The sequence below is a fragment of the Manis pentadactyla genome, chromosome 6, assembly GCF_030020395.1.
Source record: "Manis pentadactyla isolate mManPen7 chromosome 6, mManPen7.hap1, whole genome shotgun sequence".
Lineage (NCBI taxonomy): Eukaryota > Metazoa > Chordata > Mammalia > Pholidota > Manidae > Manis > Manis pentadactyla.
Genome location: NC_080024.1, coordinates 34,584,924 through 34,605,814, shown reverse-complemented (window position 1 = coordinate 34,605,814; position 20,891 = coordinate 34,584,924). Strand labels below are relative to the sequence as shown.

The following is a 20,891-nucleotide window of genomic DNA, read 5'->3' as shown; positions in this document are numbered from 1 at the left end:
GGGCTGGATTCTTTTCTGTAGTAGGTTTGGGGGAGGATCTATTTCCTTGCTCATTTGGGATGAGAGCAGAATGCAGTTCCTTAAAGATGTGGACTGAGCCCGTATCCATTTTCCTGCTGGCTGTCAGCCAAGGGCTTTTGTTAGCTTCTAGAGTTTGCCCATTTCCTTGGCTTATGGCCCCTCCTCCTTCTTCAAAGCCAGCAAAATCACAACTCTCTGCCCTTTATTCTTCATCATATCTCTAACCACAGACAGGAAAGGTTCTCTGCTTTTAAGGACTCATCTGATTACATAGTCCCACCCAGACAATACAGGATAATCTCTTCATTTCCAAGTTTACAACCTTCATCACATTTTGCCAATAAAAGGTTCCAAGCATTGGGCCACGGACAACTTTGGGGGACGTTATTCAGTTATCACTATCTCCCACACTGGTTTTCTCATATCTCTTTGATGACGTTGTTCAGGTATGGTAAGCCACAGCTCTAGTGAGCATGACTTCCCAGAAGTTTGTTGACAGGATCTTGTACTGCACTGCCAGCTTGTTGCCAGCAAGAAAACCATGGCTGATCACAGTGAAAGCTGGAACAGGAAAGATAACTTCAGAATTGCCAGCACATTCACGATTCTGTGACAGCAGCGGAATCCCCTTTTCAGCAACTCCAACCTTATAGACAGCAAAATACTCCTGGTACAGTGCTCACACCAAATTTAGACCTGTTCTCAAAGCCATCCATCTCTATCCAATTTGTCAGTCCTCTTACGTTCCACAACATTCAGTTGATTGCTAATCAAGCCAATAGTTTTACTGATGTGCTCAAGAGCCTTTGAGACACCTTTTTCCACAGCAGTCTTACCACTGTCTTGTGCCCTAGGGTCTTATACCAGTTGAGGCACCACTGTATACAGCTCTGAAGAGACTTATTTCAGTGTAAGACCCACTTCAAGACTGGGTTTTCCTGAGGAGCCAGATACCTCTCTGACCAAGAGTTTGAGAATAGGCATGGTGAATTTCTACTCATATTTCTTCGTCATGTAAAAAAAGAGGCAGAGGAAAGGGCTCTGCAGAGGTCAACTGAGTGCTAGCTCAACAGGCTCAAAAGGCCTCTCCTTTATTCCCCTGAGCTCTTGGCCCATTCAGCTTCTCTTTTGCTGCATATGTTTTTTTTAAAGCTCTCTAGAGGACTATGATGTGTGACCAGATAAGGAGGCCACTGGTAGAGTTTTCAAAGGGAAATAAACTTCCATGGTTGTAAAACTTTTAAAAGAAAAAGGTACATTTCCTTTTTATTAATATTAAAGCATCTTACAAGCTAAATTATATTATACTTACTACATGATAAACAACCACTAAGGCAGTTTCAAAAAAGAAAAATTTCATATTCCAATTTATTCAGTAAGGAGACATTAAAAATAAAGAAAGGTCTTTTTCTCCCCATTCCTTGTTACCTAAATTTTATGTTTAAACTTGATATATATTTTGTAATACTAAAGTTGAAGCTTTTTCTGTATTAGTGCTTTTTAAGATAATGATTATAAATGCAACTAAATTAAGAGAACAGGAAATAAATACTCTCACCTACTAGTCTCTAGCTCATTATCTCCTTTGTCATTTAAAATGATAATGCTATGGAGGTTAATGTTTTAGTATAAATTGCAGATACAATTTTAACATTTTACATTATCTTGAGAAAATTTGCAATATTGTATCATCAAAAAATCAATTCCAAATACATCTGTACATTTCTTAGAAAAATACATTTAAAAACAAGATTGGGAAAAGTTCTAAATACAGAGCAAAAATTCATTATTACTCTGGAGGTGAGTTAGCATTATGAGGAAGCTTTGATTCCTTTATTTTTTCCAGGATATTCTTCCATCTCAGAGGAGAACATCAACTCTGGGAGAGAAAATGAATAAATCATGCTCAAAATAATTTCCCAGTACCTCAAAGAGTTTATAGCTTAGTTATAAATATTAACATAATATGCAGTAACAGAAAGCCCTCGAATACAAGTTAGAATTCTGATTTAAAAGGTGAGTGAATGACAAATGTACTAATTTTGCATTTTAAAATGGGTACTATAAATCCTTGAAAAATAAAACATATGTAAGGGAGATAATACAACAACTCATACCAGGAAATTAAAGTTACTTTGAGAATCCAGGATCATTAAATAGCTTAAAAGCCCAATCCTATAATGATCACAAACCTAAAATGTTTATCTTAAACATGTTATCCTATTTAATCACTGTAACAGCCCAATACGCAAGGTATTATCATCCTCATTTTGAATTTACTTTTTATCCACATGGAAATAAATGTTATATGACTCAATATGGCCCTAAAAGAGCAGGATTCTGGAAATATTTGGTAAGTAACAAACACTTTGTGATTTAGACTGAATACTGCACAAGCCAGCCGGATCCAACTTCAATCCCAACCATAGTATACAATGTTATTAGTTGACATTTCTACATTTTAACTATTCCTTAGCATAGTTATGTAACTGATTAAAATCCCAAGAAATATAGAAACCTTAGGAATTTAATAAAATAAAGTCCTCTGATGTAAATATTAGATGAAAAATTCTTTGGCTAAATTCTACAACTAAAAACCATACTGAGTGAAAGAAAAAAAGCAACCTATGTTTAAGCCTAAGATTTTTAAAAATACTTTAAATACATCAAAAGGAATAAAGCAACAGGATATCCAGTGAAGCAATTATGATGCAAAAAGGTCATTCATGAATGAAAATACATGAGAAAATTACATATTTTTTTTGTTATTGTTTTTACAAAAGGAAATGTTGGGAAGATTCTCATTTCTAAGACTTCTGAGACAGACAGGTTGTAATTAGTTGATCAAGTTGCAGTGAAATGCCAGGATGTTTAACAAAATCAAGAATAAATAACCAAAGCCCATGAAATATTAGAGATTCAAGGGTGAAATTGTGGAACATCTGCCAATAAAATACAGTACCAATGGCTAAGGAATTCCTTAAGCAGTGTGCTGAAGGACCAGCAGTTTGATAGTATTCTTCTTCAAGTGTTCCAAAGGGGTCTAGGCAGTAGAGATAAGTACATCTCATTTCACACTGGGCACACTAAAGGTAGGATTACTAAACAGTTCATTAGACAATGAAGTGTTGAGAATTTGTGCAGGAAGAGGAGGTGGTAAGGATAACTCACTGGAATATGTGTCTGAAGAAAGTCTACATAGATATTTTGATTAGAAGGAGGCTAAGAGAACTGAAGAGCAAAGACTCTATAATAAATATTTGATGGGTTCCAAGAGAAGAAATATCTCCTAAATATGCACATGGGCCAGGGAAGCCCCTCAGTAAGGACTTTGAGACTGCAGCTCTCCAGAACACTCCTTACCTTTCTTGGCATTCTGTTTCACCACTTTATTGTCACTCTTCTTGTGCTATTTTATTTTAAATATGTCTTTATTATCAGAATATTATAAACTATCTGCATTAAAATTTTTTTTAAAATCACTATAGACGAATCATTATACTCTTATAATATCTTTTCTATAATACCTTCGCTAAGATCCATGCCTGGCATGTAAGACAAAAAAAGCCAAGATAATCCAACCAGAAGGGCCACCACCAGATTCACAACAATCCATGGCTGGAGAACCTGTTGCTCAATTCCTGCTGCCCTAAAAGTACAGAAATACTCATGAGAAATGTCTTCACTTTGGTTCATATATCTAAATATCTCTTTTATGAACTTAAAAAAAATGGCAGTCCTCACTTAGAGGAATAACAAGTAACACATGAAATAAAAAATGATTTCCCTATAAAATCCATCATATATATATATATACACATATCATCAGAAGAAAGGTTCAAAGGTTATTAAACTCTAAACAAATCTGCTTTGTATATTAATGTAAATGGAAATTCAGTGTTGACATAATTTTTTTCAAAGTTTCCCTTCCAACTACAATGGTGCTATTCTTCAATGAAATATCTTTTCTTTCCCCATTTACCTCATGCCCCTAGCCACTCTCAAAAAAGACTGCCCCTCTGAGTTTTGTTACCTGACTCTCAGCTATGCTGTCAGTTTCATGGCTGGCCACTGATCTGCAGAGGCTGGCTCTCCCCAGTCTGCTGTCTTCTAGCATTGCTTGGCTCTGACTCTATCCCAGCTACCCAACCCATCACTACGCTGATTGGGGGTGAGGTGAAGGGCACCTCCAGTTCATCAAGTAATGACTAATGTTAAAACCACAACTTAAGAGATGTAAAACAGATTTGTAAAAAAAAGGCATTTTATGAAAAAAGCAGGTATATATAACAATAATTACCCATTAACCAATGGAATAAGAAATTTTCTTGCCATGATTTTGGAAACAAAAATGAGACCTTTATTATTATTTATAGATGAAAACATGTAAAGGAGTAGAAGAATAAGAACAATCCCAGTACTCCCATTGTTGCTGTTATTACTATCAACAATTGCTCATATGATTGTGATTTCTTACCAGAGGCTACCATTAACAGAAGGAGGTGTGTAAAGGTGGATTCTCTCACTTGTCATTTGCTGACTCAGAGATAGTATAAGAGCAGTAAAGTACACTGAGAAAAAGACAAATGAAATTACTAATAATGTATTTTTTAACAACCCTGTTTATACTGAATTTATAGATTAAGAAAAAAAATATTCTGTACTTTGGGGAATGATGATATAAAAGAAGTTCATTAGATCAATTTCAACAGGTTGGATAGCCTTATATCATTTTTTAAGAATATAATAGGCACAGAAGGGTCTTTTGAGATGCTCACCATTTTATCATTAGAACTGACAAAAACCTAAAATGTTTTTTATTAAATGATTTACTTAAGATCCTAAAACTAGTCTTATTAATATTCTCTTAACTCAGAACAAAACGTATTCCTAATTATCAAAAAGATATAAAATAGTATTTGTTACTGAAACACCATACCAGGTGCATCTGTTTAATGTCAAGTAGAAAATACAAATACTAAACATTAATATAGAAAATACAAATACTAAACATTAATAGAGAATAATAACTAAACTTGTAAAAGTTATTTACAGCAATCTCTACTGAAAAATAATCTATCAAAATTATGGCTACCATGTTTTTTTAATTTATAAATTTCACTTACCAAATTAAACTATTTACTTACAGAAAGATGCTAAAGCTGTTGGATCCAGGGCAAAAAAATTTCGAATTGCTACTGATGTTTTCGCAAAGTCAATCCTAGAAAATACAAAGCTTCTTGTCACAGTGCAGTTATAAACTTCTTATAAAACTGTACTCTCTTGACTATAGTTTTTTCTTCTCTGTTCTAATGCTACCACATTTATTGTGTATTACTAAGCTTTACCTTTATACTTAACACACACGAAAGAATATCTTACAAAGGCCACATAAAACATTTAAATAGAAGACTTTTTAGTCAACATTCCTTTAGAGCTAAGACATTGCAAAGAAACAAATTAATCTGCAAAACTTATCTGCAAAATTTCATTAGATTCTGCCTCTTTTTATTACCTGTGTCAGTAGGCTGTAAGTTGTTTTACTTAATGAGTTGAATTGTATTCCCAAAAAGACATATTGAACTTCAACCCCTGGGACCTTTTTTGGAAACAGGGTCTTTGCAGATGTAATCAAGTTAAGATGAGGTCATTAGAATGGGCCCTAATCCAATATGATTGGTGTCCTTATAAGAAGAGAAGAGACACAGACAGAGACACCCAGGGAAGACTGCCATGGGACAAGAGGCAGCAACTAGAGTGACACATGTATAAACTGGGGAGCACAAGGACTGCCAGCTCTCCTTTGAAGCCTTCCAAAATGGAACATACCTTGCTGACACCTTGATTTCAGAATACTACCCTCCAGAGCTGTGAGAGAATAAACTCCTGTTGTTTTAAGTACTTTCTAACAGTACCCTAGGAAACTAACACAATGCCCAGTCTCACCAACAACTGACTCAGATGATGTGGAAGACAATGTTTGAGATTTTTTGCACTGATTATATTTGAATGAAATTTTGGACTTAGATTTGATACTAGAATGGGTTAAAATGACTTTGAGGGATGTTTTTTGTTCACAATATTCCCATTCCCCCCCTGAAAAAAAAACAGAAATGATTTGCTTTAAAAAAAAGTCAAAACAGTATTAACATCCTATAAATCTATTTTGAAAACTGTCATAGTCAGTGACACATTTTGCTGGGCAGTTTCTCCTCAAGAAAAGTGAAAGGGATCTGCAGTCACAAGTCTTACCTGTCAAAAGTTGAAATTGTACTTAGAGCCAACAGCAAGTAAAGAAGACTCTGGAATGGATACGCTAAGGTCTTGTATTGTTGCAGAAGGTTTGAGAGGTTAGAAAGCTGATCTCCTGCTAGCACATATATCACAACAATATTCCAGACAGCACAGCCAGCCAAGAAGCCATGAGAAAAGAGACCAATCATCCTGAATGGAAAGGGTTTAATTATATATGGATTACTAAAGTAAAAGGCTGAAATGTTTTTAAAATCTCTTCACAAGTAAGCATAAAATTAACACATCATGAAAAGTAAAAACAAGCTTTTTCTTTTTACAACACTGATAATCATATGATTTAACTACTAGAATGTCTAAAAAAAATACCTACTTACCTTTTTTTAAGGTTATTATGTTATTATCTTATTTTTTTCTTTTATTGAAATAGCATTGGTACACAATCTTATGTTGGTTTCAAATATACAACACAGTGGTTCAACAGTTAACCATATTATTAAATCCTTACCCCTTATAGTGCAGTTACTCTCTATCAACATAGAAAGATCTTACAGAATCACTGACTATATTCTCCATGCTGTACTACTGTCCCATGACCAGCTTATATTGTGATTGTGAATTATTGTGCCCTTTTATCCCCCTCAACCCTCTCCACCCATCCCAATCCCTCCCCCTTGGTAACCACTACCTACCTACCATTTTAAGTTATCAATTTTGGTAATAGTATTAACACTTTTTAAAATTAATGTTTTTTTAAAACACTTCTTTCACAAAATTATGGAACATTTGTTTCAAAAAAAGTCCAATAAAAGCAGCCACCTGAAAGCCCGGTGCACTGAAACTGCAACATCTCTGGTTGTCCAGGAAGACTTCATGTCCATTGACACATCTATGTTTTCTGTGGTCTTTATCAACTCTGAGCGATTAGCAGCCTGGAATCGCCCTAAGAACACATTACACAATTATTAACAACTAGCAAGAAAGAACCCCAGCAGCCTTTTTTTGTATTCCACCCTTAAGAACCCTCAGACTGAGACAGAAATTTTGTTGTGTTTCGATCTAGAAATTCTCCCTGATTCAGTCCCTATTTCAGAGGCTCTTTTCCTTTGGTTGCTTAAATGTACTATTTTTTCACTTTAGGGGAAACAGACAATGTCCATGAACTTTCCTCCTAACCCAAAATACATGTTAAAGTAACAGTTTTGGAAATTATATTTAATGAAATACAATAATGAACTTCCAACTCAGAACAAAGTCCAAAAACCTCCAATGTAACATAGTCTAAAAAAGTCAAATTTGGAGACTTTGGGTGTTAAAGTTTAAATGGCAACACTACAAAGGTAAGTCAATACTTAAAAACACTTTAAATTCTTAGGAGAAGATGCCAGTGTGTGCAGCATGCATTCTGTGGTATCAGAAAAGAAACAGGTTGTTTCATAAACTTCTCTTAAGAAGGCTCCTGTGAAGAGTATCATATCAAGTGTCAGTACTGCAACACTGAGCAGAGCTTTATCCTTTCACTGTTAATGAAGAGGCTCCTTCTCTGCACCTGCATATTCCCTGCCTCTACCAAGCCACAGATGGCCCTCAGGCAGCAGGAGGGGTTCCATTTCAATCAGGCTTGCCAATTCTGGCTGTCCCGTGTTTTAGACAATGAAAGACAGAGGTGAAACACCTAATTTTCCCTAAGAAAAGACAACTTCCAGGCAGACAACTGGTCTATTTATGGCCATTTCTCTAGGAAGTTTCTGTGCTACTGGAATCAAGAATAAAAATAGACTGGAGTAAGCAAAATAGCCACACAGTGTAGGAGTAAAAGCACCCGACTAGAAGTCATCAAACCTCAGTGTGAGTCCAAAACTGCCATCAACCAACTGTGAGACCCTGAATCACAGGCTTCTCATTGGCCAAGAACTCCAAGATCCCTTACATGGAATCTTATGGAATCAGAATTCCAAAACAACTTATGTAGAATCTAAATTGTAAATTTTTGGACTGACCTATTTATGTTTCAGATGAGTTCTTTAAGCAGCATGTTGACAGCATGTCTATGGGAGCAGCATATAGTCATGATCATTCTTTCAGTAGGCTTCCTTAATCACTGCAGTCTTATAACCAGTACATGCTATATAATGTCAGACTGTTTGCCAAAAGACCATATAGCTATAATGTTGTATTTCTTACTTAATATATGGTAGAGCCTGGACAGGAGTACCACCATTTTGAATACACCCACCCACCATCTCAGAGAGACCTAGGTTTCATCTTAGGCTACAAGCATTTTCCGGAGGACACGTCAGCAAGCCACAAGCCCAACTTCTCCCTGACCCATCCCCTCAAAAGCCTGCCAAAAAACCTGGCCATAAAAAGCCTCTTAGCCTGTAAGAGATGCCTTCTTTGTTTTGCTCTCCACAACAGAGAGGTCCCTCTCAGGTTTACCAATAAACCTGCTTGGACTGTGGAGTTCGCGTCCCTTCTTTTCCTTTTGATATGGTTATACCATATTCTATTTTCTCCCATTTATTTCTAATTATAGAATTTATGTCATTACCTGCTCTACACCAACACCACTACCAATTACAGAAAACTAGTAAAAGTACAACAAATTAAGAAATGGGTGGGGACACGAGGAGATTTTTTAAATTATCCATAATCCCACAACTCATAAACAACCAGCATTCATATTCTGGTATATTTCCTTCTTGTCTTTGGTCCTATGCATTTTTCTATAGTTGAGATCAAACTACATATGTGTGTGTGTTTATTTTCATTTGAATCCTTCCATGAAATGAAAATTTCTCCTTAAACACTGTTTTTAATGGTGCAGATTTTACTGTATAGATACACCATAACTACTGAAATCATATCCCTCCTGTTTTACATTTAGATAGTTTCCAGTTTTTTGCTCTCATCTGTAACAGTGTGATGGTTATCTTTGTGAATAAATGTTTATCTTATTTCCTTAATTCAAATTTCCAGAAGTGTAATTCCTAGGTCAAAGGATATCCTTGTATAATTCTTAAAGAGCTCATGCTCCAAAACAAGAACTACTTACGGCTTTTTTCCACAAACACTTTGCCTACAGGCTGGCTAATGCCAGTGGGTGCGGTGAAGATAGACGGTTGCTCTGGACTACTTTGCTCATCAGTAATTATGTCTTCATCTTCTACTCCTAGTTCATTGGCATACTGTAATTCTGCTGGCTGGGTTTTCCTGTAATCAGGGCAAATGTAAGTAACAGGGATTATTACTGAACTTTTATAGACCCATGTAAGGAGGTACCTGGGATAGAGACCTAGACTTAGAGTTGGAAAATTTGGTTTTTACTCAAATGCGTCTGTTATTAACTATCATGTGATGCAAGTCACATATATTTCTGTGGGCCTCAGTTTTTTCATCTGGAAAATGAAGTGACTGAACTAGATTTTTAAGATATTCCCAGACTTAACATTATATCATTCTATATAAGTACTGATCACTATTTGTAGGGTGATCTCCAAATGCAATCAAGTGTTATGGAACTTCCAGTTTACTTCTTTAACACGTGCCATTCTATTTTATCTAAGACGTAATTTCCTATGCTAAAATACATTTTTATTTATTGCTGAAAAAACCATAACTTGAATCCTGTTAACATAAATAAGTAAATCATAATAGCCTATTCTATTAATATTACTTTTATTTTTAAGATCTTTAATATCTAATTTTTTGCTACTTACATAGTATCTTATATTTGTATTCCTTTTATAGAGACAGCTCCAAGATTTTTTAAATATAATACTGTACTTTTCTCTGTTGTTTACTCTTCAAATATATCATTAGATTGGTTTCACTGATATTTTTTGTAATCCTACTTACACAGTATTTAATATTTATACTTAGCATAACAATATAATAAAATAAGTATATATTTAGTATAATATATTAAATACTTACAATAAAGTACAAGTATTTAATAAGACTTAATCAAAAGCTACTATTTGGGAGCTCCAAATTAAGTAATAGAGTAGAATATTTAGAAGGACTAATAAATTAAGTAATAGAGAAGAATACTTAGAAGGACTAATAAGTTCTTACTTTGTCTTCCTTCGAGGTTTCTGAATAACTGCCTCCTTCGCTGGCTCCATATCGGTACCATTTTCATTTTGAAATAAAGATGGACTAGATGTCCTCTTTTGGGTGAAGGAAGTCTCCAATTCTGGAAATAAAGTAGATTAAATTTTCAGATTACCATAATGTTAAAAGAAACGTGTAAGACTTTTGTAAGATAAGAAACTTAAGAATTTTAATTGAGCCAAAATTTTCACTATCTTACAAATTTTTAATTTAAAAAATTGTATCTCTAAACACTCAACAAAAAATTTGAAATTGCAATGCCAAACAATATGGGAAAAAAGTAAGTAATTCAGCACCTAGAGTGCTGGGGAGACTCCCAAGGTTACCTCTAGGTTTGGTGATTTAGTCAAAGGACTCACAGGACTCAGAAGTCATTATATCTCACAAAATTTTGCACTCTCACAATTACAGTGAAAGGGCATGAAGCAAAATTAGAAAAAGCACATGGAGCGAAGTCCAAGAGAAACCAGGCACAAGCTCCCAAGAGTCCTCTATCAGTGGAGTCCATAGGATTGGCTAATTCCTCCAGCACTAAGTTGTGACAACTTGTGTGACACATTCTCTCAGCTTCTTGTGACAGGGAAGCTCAGCAGAGACACAGCCCCCAAGGCTTTTACTGGGGGGTCATCATGTAGGCGCCCTCTGCCTAGCACATACCCAAATTTGATTCCCAGAAGAAAAGTAACTGTTCAGCATAAATCATATTGTGTACACAAATGCACAGTAAATCACCCTCATAAATCAGGGAAAGTTTTGTATCAGTGTAGGGAACTGTTTACCAGCCACGTTCTGGACATCAGTGAAGAAGCCCCCTGGCAAGCAGGCCTTTCTAAGGAGAGCAGCTTTGGGCCTGCTGTGTTAACTCTTAACTGCATGCAGGGTATTACGTTTAAATGAGTCAGTGAAGGCCTCTAAGCTGCCAGCTACTCAGATCTAGAAATACTGCCAGTGGATTTCTGGAATGCCCTTAAAGTCCCTAGAAGTCTGTTTGAATAAAATATTTACAGCCAGGCTGGAAATACATAAGCAGTAGAGCCTATCATAGTTATACTGAACAAAACAACAAACAAAATTAAAAGCCCAGAAATTTAGAAAATTGGACCTGCACAGGGGGGTACATTCTGGAATAGCTGTGACAGGTGCTCTTTGGCCCAGAACTTAGTTGGTCTTGAATTTTCTAAAAACAATTAAGTCATTTCTGTAAATCCATTTTTTCACAAATTAAAAAAGTAGATATTGGTATCCATCTTGATTTTCAAATCTGTGTCCTAACTGAATTACTATGAGCAGTTTTAATTCAACTATATTTACTGCCAGTAATGACATAAATCATACAGTAGGTAAAGCTGTCTGAGCATCACTTTTCTTCATTTTTCCCCTTTCCTCCTCATAAAGTGTCCCCACGCACTGCAGTATCCCACTTCAACTTGCCTCTCAAAACTGTATTCCATTCTTTTGATCTTTTCAGTTCCTGCCCTCCACACCTTTAATTCTTCCACCCAATCAGGACCTGCTGTTTTCTAAGAGGACAAGTAACTAGTCAGGAAAATTATTTTTTGATAAATTTTTCATAGGGGCCGATGTCAAGGAGAGAACTAATCTCCCATCTTCATTCTTTCCCTTTGTTTTACTCTAACAAAACCCACTGTCTTTCTTCTAGTTATTATAAACATCAGACATACTGAATATACAAAGTAAAACAAAAATGAAGAAAGGAAGATAATAAAGATCCCTAACCTCCCCTTTCCAAAAAACCGACCACTGTTAACACTTTGCTTCATGTTTCCATTCTTGTTAATGGAATTAACACACATATATACATATATATATATATATATATATATATATACACACACACACACACACAAACACACTCACAGAGGTATATGTATATGTTCTGGGTTGAAATGCATCCCCCAAAAGAGATATGTTCAAGCCCTAACCCTCAGTACCTCTGAATCACACTTTATTTAGAAATTGGGTCTTTGCTGATAGAGTCAAATTAAGATGAGGTCTTAATTAGGATGGGCCCAAAATGCAGTGACTGGTATCCTTATAAGAAGAGTGAAGTTTGGCCACAGAAACAGCGAAAAATGTGAAGGTGGAGCCACAGAATGGAGCTATGCTGCCACAGCCAAAGAACACCAAGGATTGCCAATAACCACGAGAAGCTGGAAGAGTTGAGGTTGGATTCTTCCCTAGAGACTTCAGAAGGACCACGGCCCCATATACACCTTGATTTCAGGCTTCTGCTCTCTAGAACTGTCAGAGAATAAATTTCTGTTGTTTTAAGTCATTCAGTTTGTGATAATTTGTTATGGCTGCCCTAGGAAATTAATACAACATATTTTACAAAATGGGATCCTTTGATACACACTACTTTATACATGTATGATGACTCAACAGTTTATTACTGATGATTTTCTATGTCACTATTGCATTTTAACAATGCTTTAAATGCCTACTTGGTTTCTATTACATTTATAAAACATGATTTATTTAGCCAGTATCAAGTTGTTAGTTATTTGGTTATTACCAATTTGTACTCCTACAAATAATGTTGCAGTTAACACCCTCTAATTATTCTAGCTATTGTTACCTCTCTTCCTAGAAGTTAGGACAGCCTGTATCACTTTGTGCTCCTATCAGCAGTGTACAAGCGTACCCATTTCTCACCAACACTTTTATAACCAACACTTTTGCATTTTATAATTTGGAAAAAGCACTGCCAATTTGATAGGCAAAATAAATGATACAGTATTTTACTTATCTTGTGACTAGTACCTGAAACATTGCAAGACTCAAAAAATGTTGGCTGTTGTTCCATTATATTATTAATACTGTCTCTATCCTTTCCTCACTGACTTGAAATGTCCATTTCACCATATAATAAATTCTTACACCAAGATCTAAATTTTCTGTTTTAGTCCTGAATTTGTATCCCTTCCTTCATAATCTACAGATATATGATCAAGAGACACTCTAAAGTGTCCCTGGCTTAACCTCTTAAGAGTTACTCTAGTGATGAAAATTTTAAGCAAGAAAGAAAAAAGGGGTATGGGTGGGGAAAAATAGGAACAGACAGGTTTTTCATTATATTCCCCCACCCCCAGTCACAGCTGCTATCACCATCTACCCATGGTCTCCTCACATACCAGGACGTCGCCTCGCCGCCTTCTGCCTCCTTTGCGCAGGAGCTTCTGGCTGCTCTACGTGTTCTTCAGTTGGAGGCTCACTGTCCTCAGATGGCCTGTGGACAGTAGTCTGAACAAGGCCTTCTGAAGAAGCACTACCTACAGAAAAATGGTGGCAAAAAAAATGGGACAACCTAAGCAGAGATCACTGAGTCTTCAAAAGATGGGAAACAAGGGAATTGGAATGTTTCCTAAATAGTGATTAACTGTCTTTTATTACATCTTTGCCTGTGAGAATTGTGTCTTAACCTACATTTATATCACATCATGAATTACAATAAATTTAGTGCTTGTTGTATCAATACTAGCAGAACTAAAAAATTTTTACTATATCCATACATACAGATAGATATTTTCATATCTTAAGGCTTCAAATTAACATAATTTTGATGTCTGAAATATGAAACAGCTATAAAACCAGGGTTCAGTTAAAATTTCTTTATTGTGAGCATTATCTACTAGTTAAAACTATGATATAATAAGAACTTTGTACACTGCATATGCTCAATGCACACTGCATATTGTACCAATTAAAATTTTTATATAACATGTAATTGATTTATATATACTTAGAACAACATAATATTATATAGTGGTATCATTAAAAATTAAATATCTTTGTATATGCTGCTTACTGTCATGTTTAAAATCATACTTTACTCAGAAATGCTACTCCCTCAAAAAACTTTTAAACATAAAAAGAACTATCATCATAAATGACTTTTACTTATAAAGACTTTGCCAGGAACAAAGTATGTATGAAGTATGAAAATGCAATACTTTTCTCACTGGCAACAAACACATGACCTAACTGTAAAACAGCTTTCAGTGTTTATTATGAGTATCTCCCAATAAGACAAAAAAGAGGACATTATTTCCCCAAAACAGAATTCTTTTATTAAACTGCATTAAAATGAGATGAGCATAACCATATAAAAAATAACAACTTCAAAACTCTAAGTAAAAACATGTCAACATTTAACACTTAACAATTTTTAAAAAAATTTTTATTAAGGTATAATTGATATATACTCTTATGAAGGTTTCACATGAAAAAACAATGTGGTTACTACATTTACCTGTATTATCAAGGCCCCACCCATACCCCAATGCAGTCGCTGTCCATCAGTGTAGTAAGATGCCACAGATTCGCTATTTGCCTTCTCTGTGCTACACTGTTTTCCCCATAACACTTAACAATTTTAACAAAAGCCTGGAATATAACCTTTTTTTTCATCTAAAGCATGTAATTTTTTCCCCCTTTTTTACAAAAAGGAAGCACTGGTGGCTGGGACAGATCTGTCCCTCTGCTCCCCCAAATCTGTCTATTGTATCCTCTACCTGTGACCTTTCTAAGTTTAAATGTACATGTTTATTTTTAATTGTGAGGATATTTTTAAAGCCTGGCATTTCAGATCTTTGTGACTCTAAGTTCTCTTTGCATCTCTTTTCCTTTTTTGCTCTGTTTGTGTCTTTCTCTATTTCTTGTGTCATCTCCATTTCTTTCTTTTGCTCCACCTTTATTCCTCCATTTGTTAGACAATAATACACCAATATAAGTTTCTGACCAAGTGTAAGACGTGATCACTACAAGCTTTAAGCTCATTCAGCAGTGGTGGGCAGGACTGATGGAAGAAGAAGAAAGCTAGAAGCACAGAGCAATGCTGGAGGCAACACCAACAGCTCAGGTGAGAAGAGGGAAGGAGCTAAACTAACTACAGTTGTGCCAGTGAAAATGAAAAAGGACAAGAGAGATAAAAGATACCATAGAAGCTTGTAAGGAGCAGCAAGTAAAGTGAAGGGACCAGTTAGAGGTGACTTTGAGGTTTCAAGCCAGAGTGACTTGTAGAGTAGGGAGTTCCACGAACAGAAACTGTGAGTTACTAACTGAACTCCCAGGATTATTAGTGGATAGCTATGACAAAAAGGAGTTCACAGAACTTGCTCATTACTGCAGCTTTAACACATGGATGATATGGTCCGGCCTTCAGACTCAGGGTCTAAGGTAGAGATTCTCTGACCAAAATGTGAGATCCAAGAACTTTGTGTCTCTAAATCTAGTATCCTCTTCAAGGGTCTGGAACCAATCAGAGCTTAAGACAGTTTATGTTCTCTAGGGATAAAAGACCTCAAAGGATCCAAGAATGTTGGAAATAAGGGGACAAAAAGGGCACAACCCTTTATTCCATTAATGCTTCTAACACTCTTCAGGCTGCCCACTGCCTTCTCCCTCCCTACCACCAGGAATCCCACTGCTTCAAACTGACCTTGCTTCTATCCTCAACAGAGCAGTGACTTGGGACTGCAGAGGCCTTCCCTCTCCTGATCTGTGATGTTTATCATGCTAAGGTCCTAGAAAAATCTGTGATCCTACACAACAGACAACAACTTCTTACCTAGTGTGTTTTTTGTTCTGGGCTTCTTTTTCTTAGGACGATTAAGTGGAATATCACCTATAAAATAAAGAAAACAACAACAGAAAAGGCTGCCTAAAATTCAGTAACAGGGACTTTTTCCCTCTCTTTTTAGGTCCAGCCAATTTCTACACATTAGGGAAAAAGTCAAGAAATTGACAAAGTCAAAGACAGTTTATAGTGTCGTGCCAGGAGCTCACTGCTGGTCAGTACTGTTAGAAACAGTAACATAGAAAGTGGGCTCACCAGTCATCTGACCCCATACATTTCCAGGCCCCTTGCACCTAGGTATGCCTATGACTGGTACTGGCCAATACTCTGGGAGCAGAAGTGATCTGTGTCATTTCAGGGCCAAAGTGACTTAAACCTTGTAAGTCAATGAGATTTGGGGGTTAGTGTAGCATAACCGAGTCTATCCTAACTAAAGGAGACAAAGGAAGATGTAGTCCCTATTACAGATCTACAATGTAGTCAACAGTTATATTCTGAGTGTCTCCACTCAGCAGTCAAGGATGAGTGCTTTTATATTTATCTGTAAAGTCAAACCAACCTAGAACTAGTGCTGTTTATCAACCTTTGTTTAAAAATTGGCAGTCACATAAACACAAAAAAGAGACTCGTGGTTACCATGGGGGGAGGGGTTGGGGTGGGCATGTGAAATAGGTGAAGGGGATAAAGGCACAAAAACATCAATTATAATATAAATTAGTACATAAAAGTACAGCATAGAGAATATAGCCAATAATACTGTAATATTTTCTATGTTGACAGAGAGCAACTACACTCATTAGGATGAGCATTTAACAATGTAGGTAACTTGTCAAATCACTATGTTGTACACTTGAAACCAATATTGTAAAGCAATCATATTTCAATTAAAAAAACAAGGTGAAAACAAAATATAAAATTAAAAATGGCAGTCATAGGAAATTATTTTAATAAAAGAATATTGTAGTATTATAAATTATACATTCAGATTCAATTTTAGGAGAAACATTTAAGGAATCCAACTAATTTTTGAACACCAAGTATTATATTATGAAATTTTACATTAATTGTGAACTAACTTACCTTTTTTTTTTTTTTTGGTATCATTAATCTACAATTACATGAAGAACATTATGTTTACTAGTCTCTCCCCTTCACCAAGTCCCCCCGACATACCCCTTCACAGTCACTGTCCATCTGCGTAGTAAGATGCTGTAAAATCACTACTTTTCTTCTCTGTGTTGCACAGCCCTCCCTTGCCCCCCACGCACTATACATGCTAATCGTAATGTCCTCTTTCTTTTTCCCTGCCCTTATCCCTCCCTTCCCACCCATCCTCCCCTGAACTAACTTACCTTGAACAGCACTTTACATGACACCAACCAAATTTATTCAGGACAAAGACACAAAAAAGAAACCCTATTAATTACAAATCTATTATAATGTCAGACTGAAAACTAAAGTCATTACAAATTTAAAATAAAATTAGCTTTCACACAGTCAGCTAGTTTATAAATTAGCTTTTTTTTATAAGTCATAAGCTGTTAAATAAGACTAACAAAATAACCCCAATATTTTCTGAACCTACTGTCTATTAATAAAGTGGATTAAACAGATTAAGAATTCTTATTTTGTCACTGATTAAAATCAGCTTAAATTCTGAGGATTGGAATTCTGATAAACAAGACAATAAAATATTCAGAATGGACAAATTATCCTACCATGTTGACATTCAGGCTTTGAAACAGAACATTTAATTAAAACTTATCCTACGATTCAAGGATTTTTTTACCTTTAAACTTTTAGGGAACATTTTTCTAAAACTTTCATGAAGTCACTAAATTATTTTGAATTTTCTATGGTACTAATCAATTTTTTTCTCTTCATTTTGCATTTTTAAAACTCAATAATAAAATTATGGTAAATTATTTTTACCTTGGTGCAGGTGGAAGGGCTCGTGGAGGACGCTATGGGGAACAGAAAATTGTCATTAGAGTCTTAAACTATCTTTACTTCCTGTATTTTAAATCTTTTTATAAACCTGCTCATTAAGTAAAACCTAAGAGGAATTAAAACAGCTTGCCTTGTCCTAAAGCACTAGGGATACTTTAATGAGCAAAACAGAAAGACCCTGCTTTTATGTAATTTACTTCGTAGTGGTTAAGTATTAGAAGATAATATTTTTAAAATACACACACACACACGTAGTAATAAATGACGGAGGAGGAGTGCTGCTTTAGTTAGGGAAAAGTCTGAGGTATCTGCGCTGAGACCTTAATAAGAAAGGAGCCATAGGGAAGCAAATACAAAGGCTTTTAGTTCAGATTGTAGTGTTATGGGGCGAGGGGAGGAGCAAGGCCAGTAAGGCTGTAGTACAGTTACCAAGGAGCAATAGGCAGAAACCAAATTAAGACCTTGAAGACCAAGGGAAGCAGTCTAGATTTTGTTTTAATTCGATGAAAAGCCAATGGCGGTTTTACGCTACATTGTAACTTTTTTTTTAACGATCACCCTGAATACATTTTAAAGCAGAGTGGGTTTTTTTCCTACCTTACAAATGCTACTTTACATGAATAAGAAAAGTTGTTTTTGCAGCTCAGATCACAGCTGAGAAGCATTCTGGAATCTTTCCAAATAAAAACTAACAAATGCCTATAAAAATCAGTTTAATGTTCCAAGTATCTCATGCTGCTTGCAGAGGACATTTGATTTAAAAGGGTAAAATTTTAGACTCTTCTCATTTGTTCTACCAATCCATCGTTCAAATAGTGTATGAATACAAATGCTACCAGATTAGGACAAGGCATGCTGTTTTAATACTACCCAGCAGCCAAAACTACAAGTGGGAAAGAACTATAATCACATGAGAAGGCGCTATTGTTATTATAGAGATGCTATAGATTGCGTTCCACACAAGGACTCAATTCACACGGTTACTCCACAATTCAGAAGTCCCGCAAAGATGATGTGTCACCCATCCAGAAACCCAACCTCTAAGCTCCTCAAAACAGGGACGCCTCAACTAAACACAAAATCCTAGTAACTCAAAAGTAACTAAGGCTCGCTTACCACCTGCTTCTTTCCCATTCCGTCTAAAGTCCAGCTCCCCTGCGGCCACCAGCTCCCCGGCGCAAGGCGCTCACATCCCGCGCCCCCACCTCGCCCCCCGCACCCCCCTCACCTCCCTCGCGGCCCCCTAGCTACCCAGCTCGCTCCTCCCGGGCGCCAGCGGCTTACGCCCACCCGGCCAGCCGGGCGCGAAGGCGCAGTGCGTCATCGTCCTGCGCCGCCCCGGCGGCTCCAGCTCCGGCCCACCCTGGGCGCGGCGGGAGCGGGTAGTTGCGCACGGTGCTGCTGTCTTTCCACTCTAGCCCTGCAGAAAAGGGAGCGTCGGAGTCGGGCTGACGTGCCCAGGAAGAGAGACTCCAGCAGGCGTAGGGCCGCACTCACGATTTTTCCCGTGGCCTCCTAGTGGTTGCGGTTGCTTGAGGGCCGTGGGGAAGACCACGATTAAAGTCTCCGCTGGCAAACCGGTTCTCCGCAGCTAAATGCCCTCGGGACGAGGCTGTAGGCGGCGCCTGACAGCCCGGGAACCCGCAGTGAGGTGTCAGGGCAACCTGCAACTGCAGGGCCCGGGAAGCCTCACGTGCGGTCCTCGTCCGGCTGCAGGAGTTCGGGTCCAGCCTCAGGAGGAACATCCCGCCCCCGCCCCAATCCAATCCTGTGAGCGCCGCCAACCGAGGTGTCCCCTTCTTCCAACCTGTTGGCGTCGCCTCCCGCCTCCAGGGGTAGCGGCTGCGTCGCAGCAGCACCCTTCTTCCCCGACCACTTCTAGCGGGCGCACCCCTTCGCCGCTCACCGGGTGGTCCTCCCCCAGCCTTACTACGGAGTCGGCCTTCATGGCGATCTCCCCGCGGAGCCTCCTCGGCGCAACAGCCGCCGGCCGGAACCTCACTACCCGCGCCGCCGCGACCTCTGGGACCTGCGAGAGGCGGGGGCCTCTGGGCGCCAGACGAGGCCGCGCTGCCCTGGGCCCGGTCTGCGCCCGCCTTCTCTCCGCCAAGCCCAAGGTGTCGGAATTCGGGACCCGCGAGTTTGCTCTTCAAGCCCAGCGTTTCATTTGGACGGGTGTGTGTGGATACAAACAACCACATTTTCTCCAGTTGCGCGTGTGTATGTGTGTGTGAGATAGAGGCAGTTACCAAATTTTCGCCAATTGCTTACCCTTCATTTGACAACTGTAAATCAAGTATGAGAAACCTTTTTCTCAAAGAAACAGCATAAAATGAAATCCAGGCTCACATTACGTATCATTAAAAATGACTTAATTTTCTTTGGGGTTTTTTGAAAGATACTTTAAGTGAAAAGAGCTACAAATATTCTGAAGCATGCACTGATTTATAATTAAGATTGGAGGGATGATGTGGATATGGAAAACATAGAATGATGCCGAAGATAAAGAAGGGGCAGGAAGAGCGACTGAAGTCTCAGATGTAGGGAGGAAGGAAAATGAGACTTCATGGAATAACACCTTCATCTTGTGGTTTTCTCAGATACTGGTCTCTAGGTTGAAAGTCCCCTAATCTTTCCTAATTTAAGCATAAATGTAGTGTAATTTAGGCTTTTAGGGAAATTAATGATTGTTACAGCTCTAAACAGAATAATAATTTTTCCTTGCATCCTGACGTGTACTGATGAGGGCTGTGCAGTTTGTAGGTATTGATGTTAAATATAAAATGTGTTTTAACCATTCTTGTTGAATTAGTCAAGTAGGCACCTTTGTAAAAGCCATTTTGATATAACAAATTTCATAAGATGAAATCGTTTCTGAAATGCTACTTATTTTATTTAGGAAAGCTGTTTTTATCTGAATCATACAAAGACTATATGAAATCCATGTTCATTT

At 37.3% G+C, this 20,891-nt stretch overlaps 1 protein-coding gene and 1 pseudogene across 2 annotated transcripts; both read right to left on the bottom strand.

Moving 5' to 3' along the window:
• Positions 1-448: 448 nt before the first annotated feature.
• Positions 449-19,136, bottom strand: TMEM237 (transmembrane protein 237). Of its 2 annotated transcripts, XM_036927910.2 has the most exons (14): positions 19,055-19,136; positions 17,921-17,952; positions 17,341-17,351; positions 15,980-16,036; positions 13,545-13,682; positions 10,351-10,471; positions 9,329-9,486; positions 7,093-7,216; positions 6,274-6,465; positions 5,169-5,242; positions 4,499-4,592; positions 3,549-3,670; positions 1,815-1,900; positions 449-582 (listed from the first exon to the last, which is right to left on the bottom strand). In XM_036927910.2, exons 1-13 carry the CDS (start codon positions 19,070-19,072, stop codon positions 1,833-1,835), a joined length of 1,209 nt encoding a protein of 402 aa, XP_036783805.2. In that variant the 5' UTR covers positions 19,073-19,136; the 3' UTR covers positions 449-582; positions 1,815-1,832. The 2 variants fall into 2 exon arrangements, with proteins under 2 accessions (XP_036783805.2, XP_036783804.2); XM_036927909.2 differs by having other exon boundaries at positions 544-1,900.
• On the bottom strand, positions 464-1,005 carry LOC118933530 (alpha-enolase-like; annotated as a pseudogene).
• Positions 19,137-20,891: the final 1,755 nt, after the last annotated feature.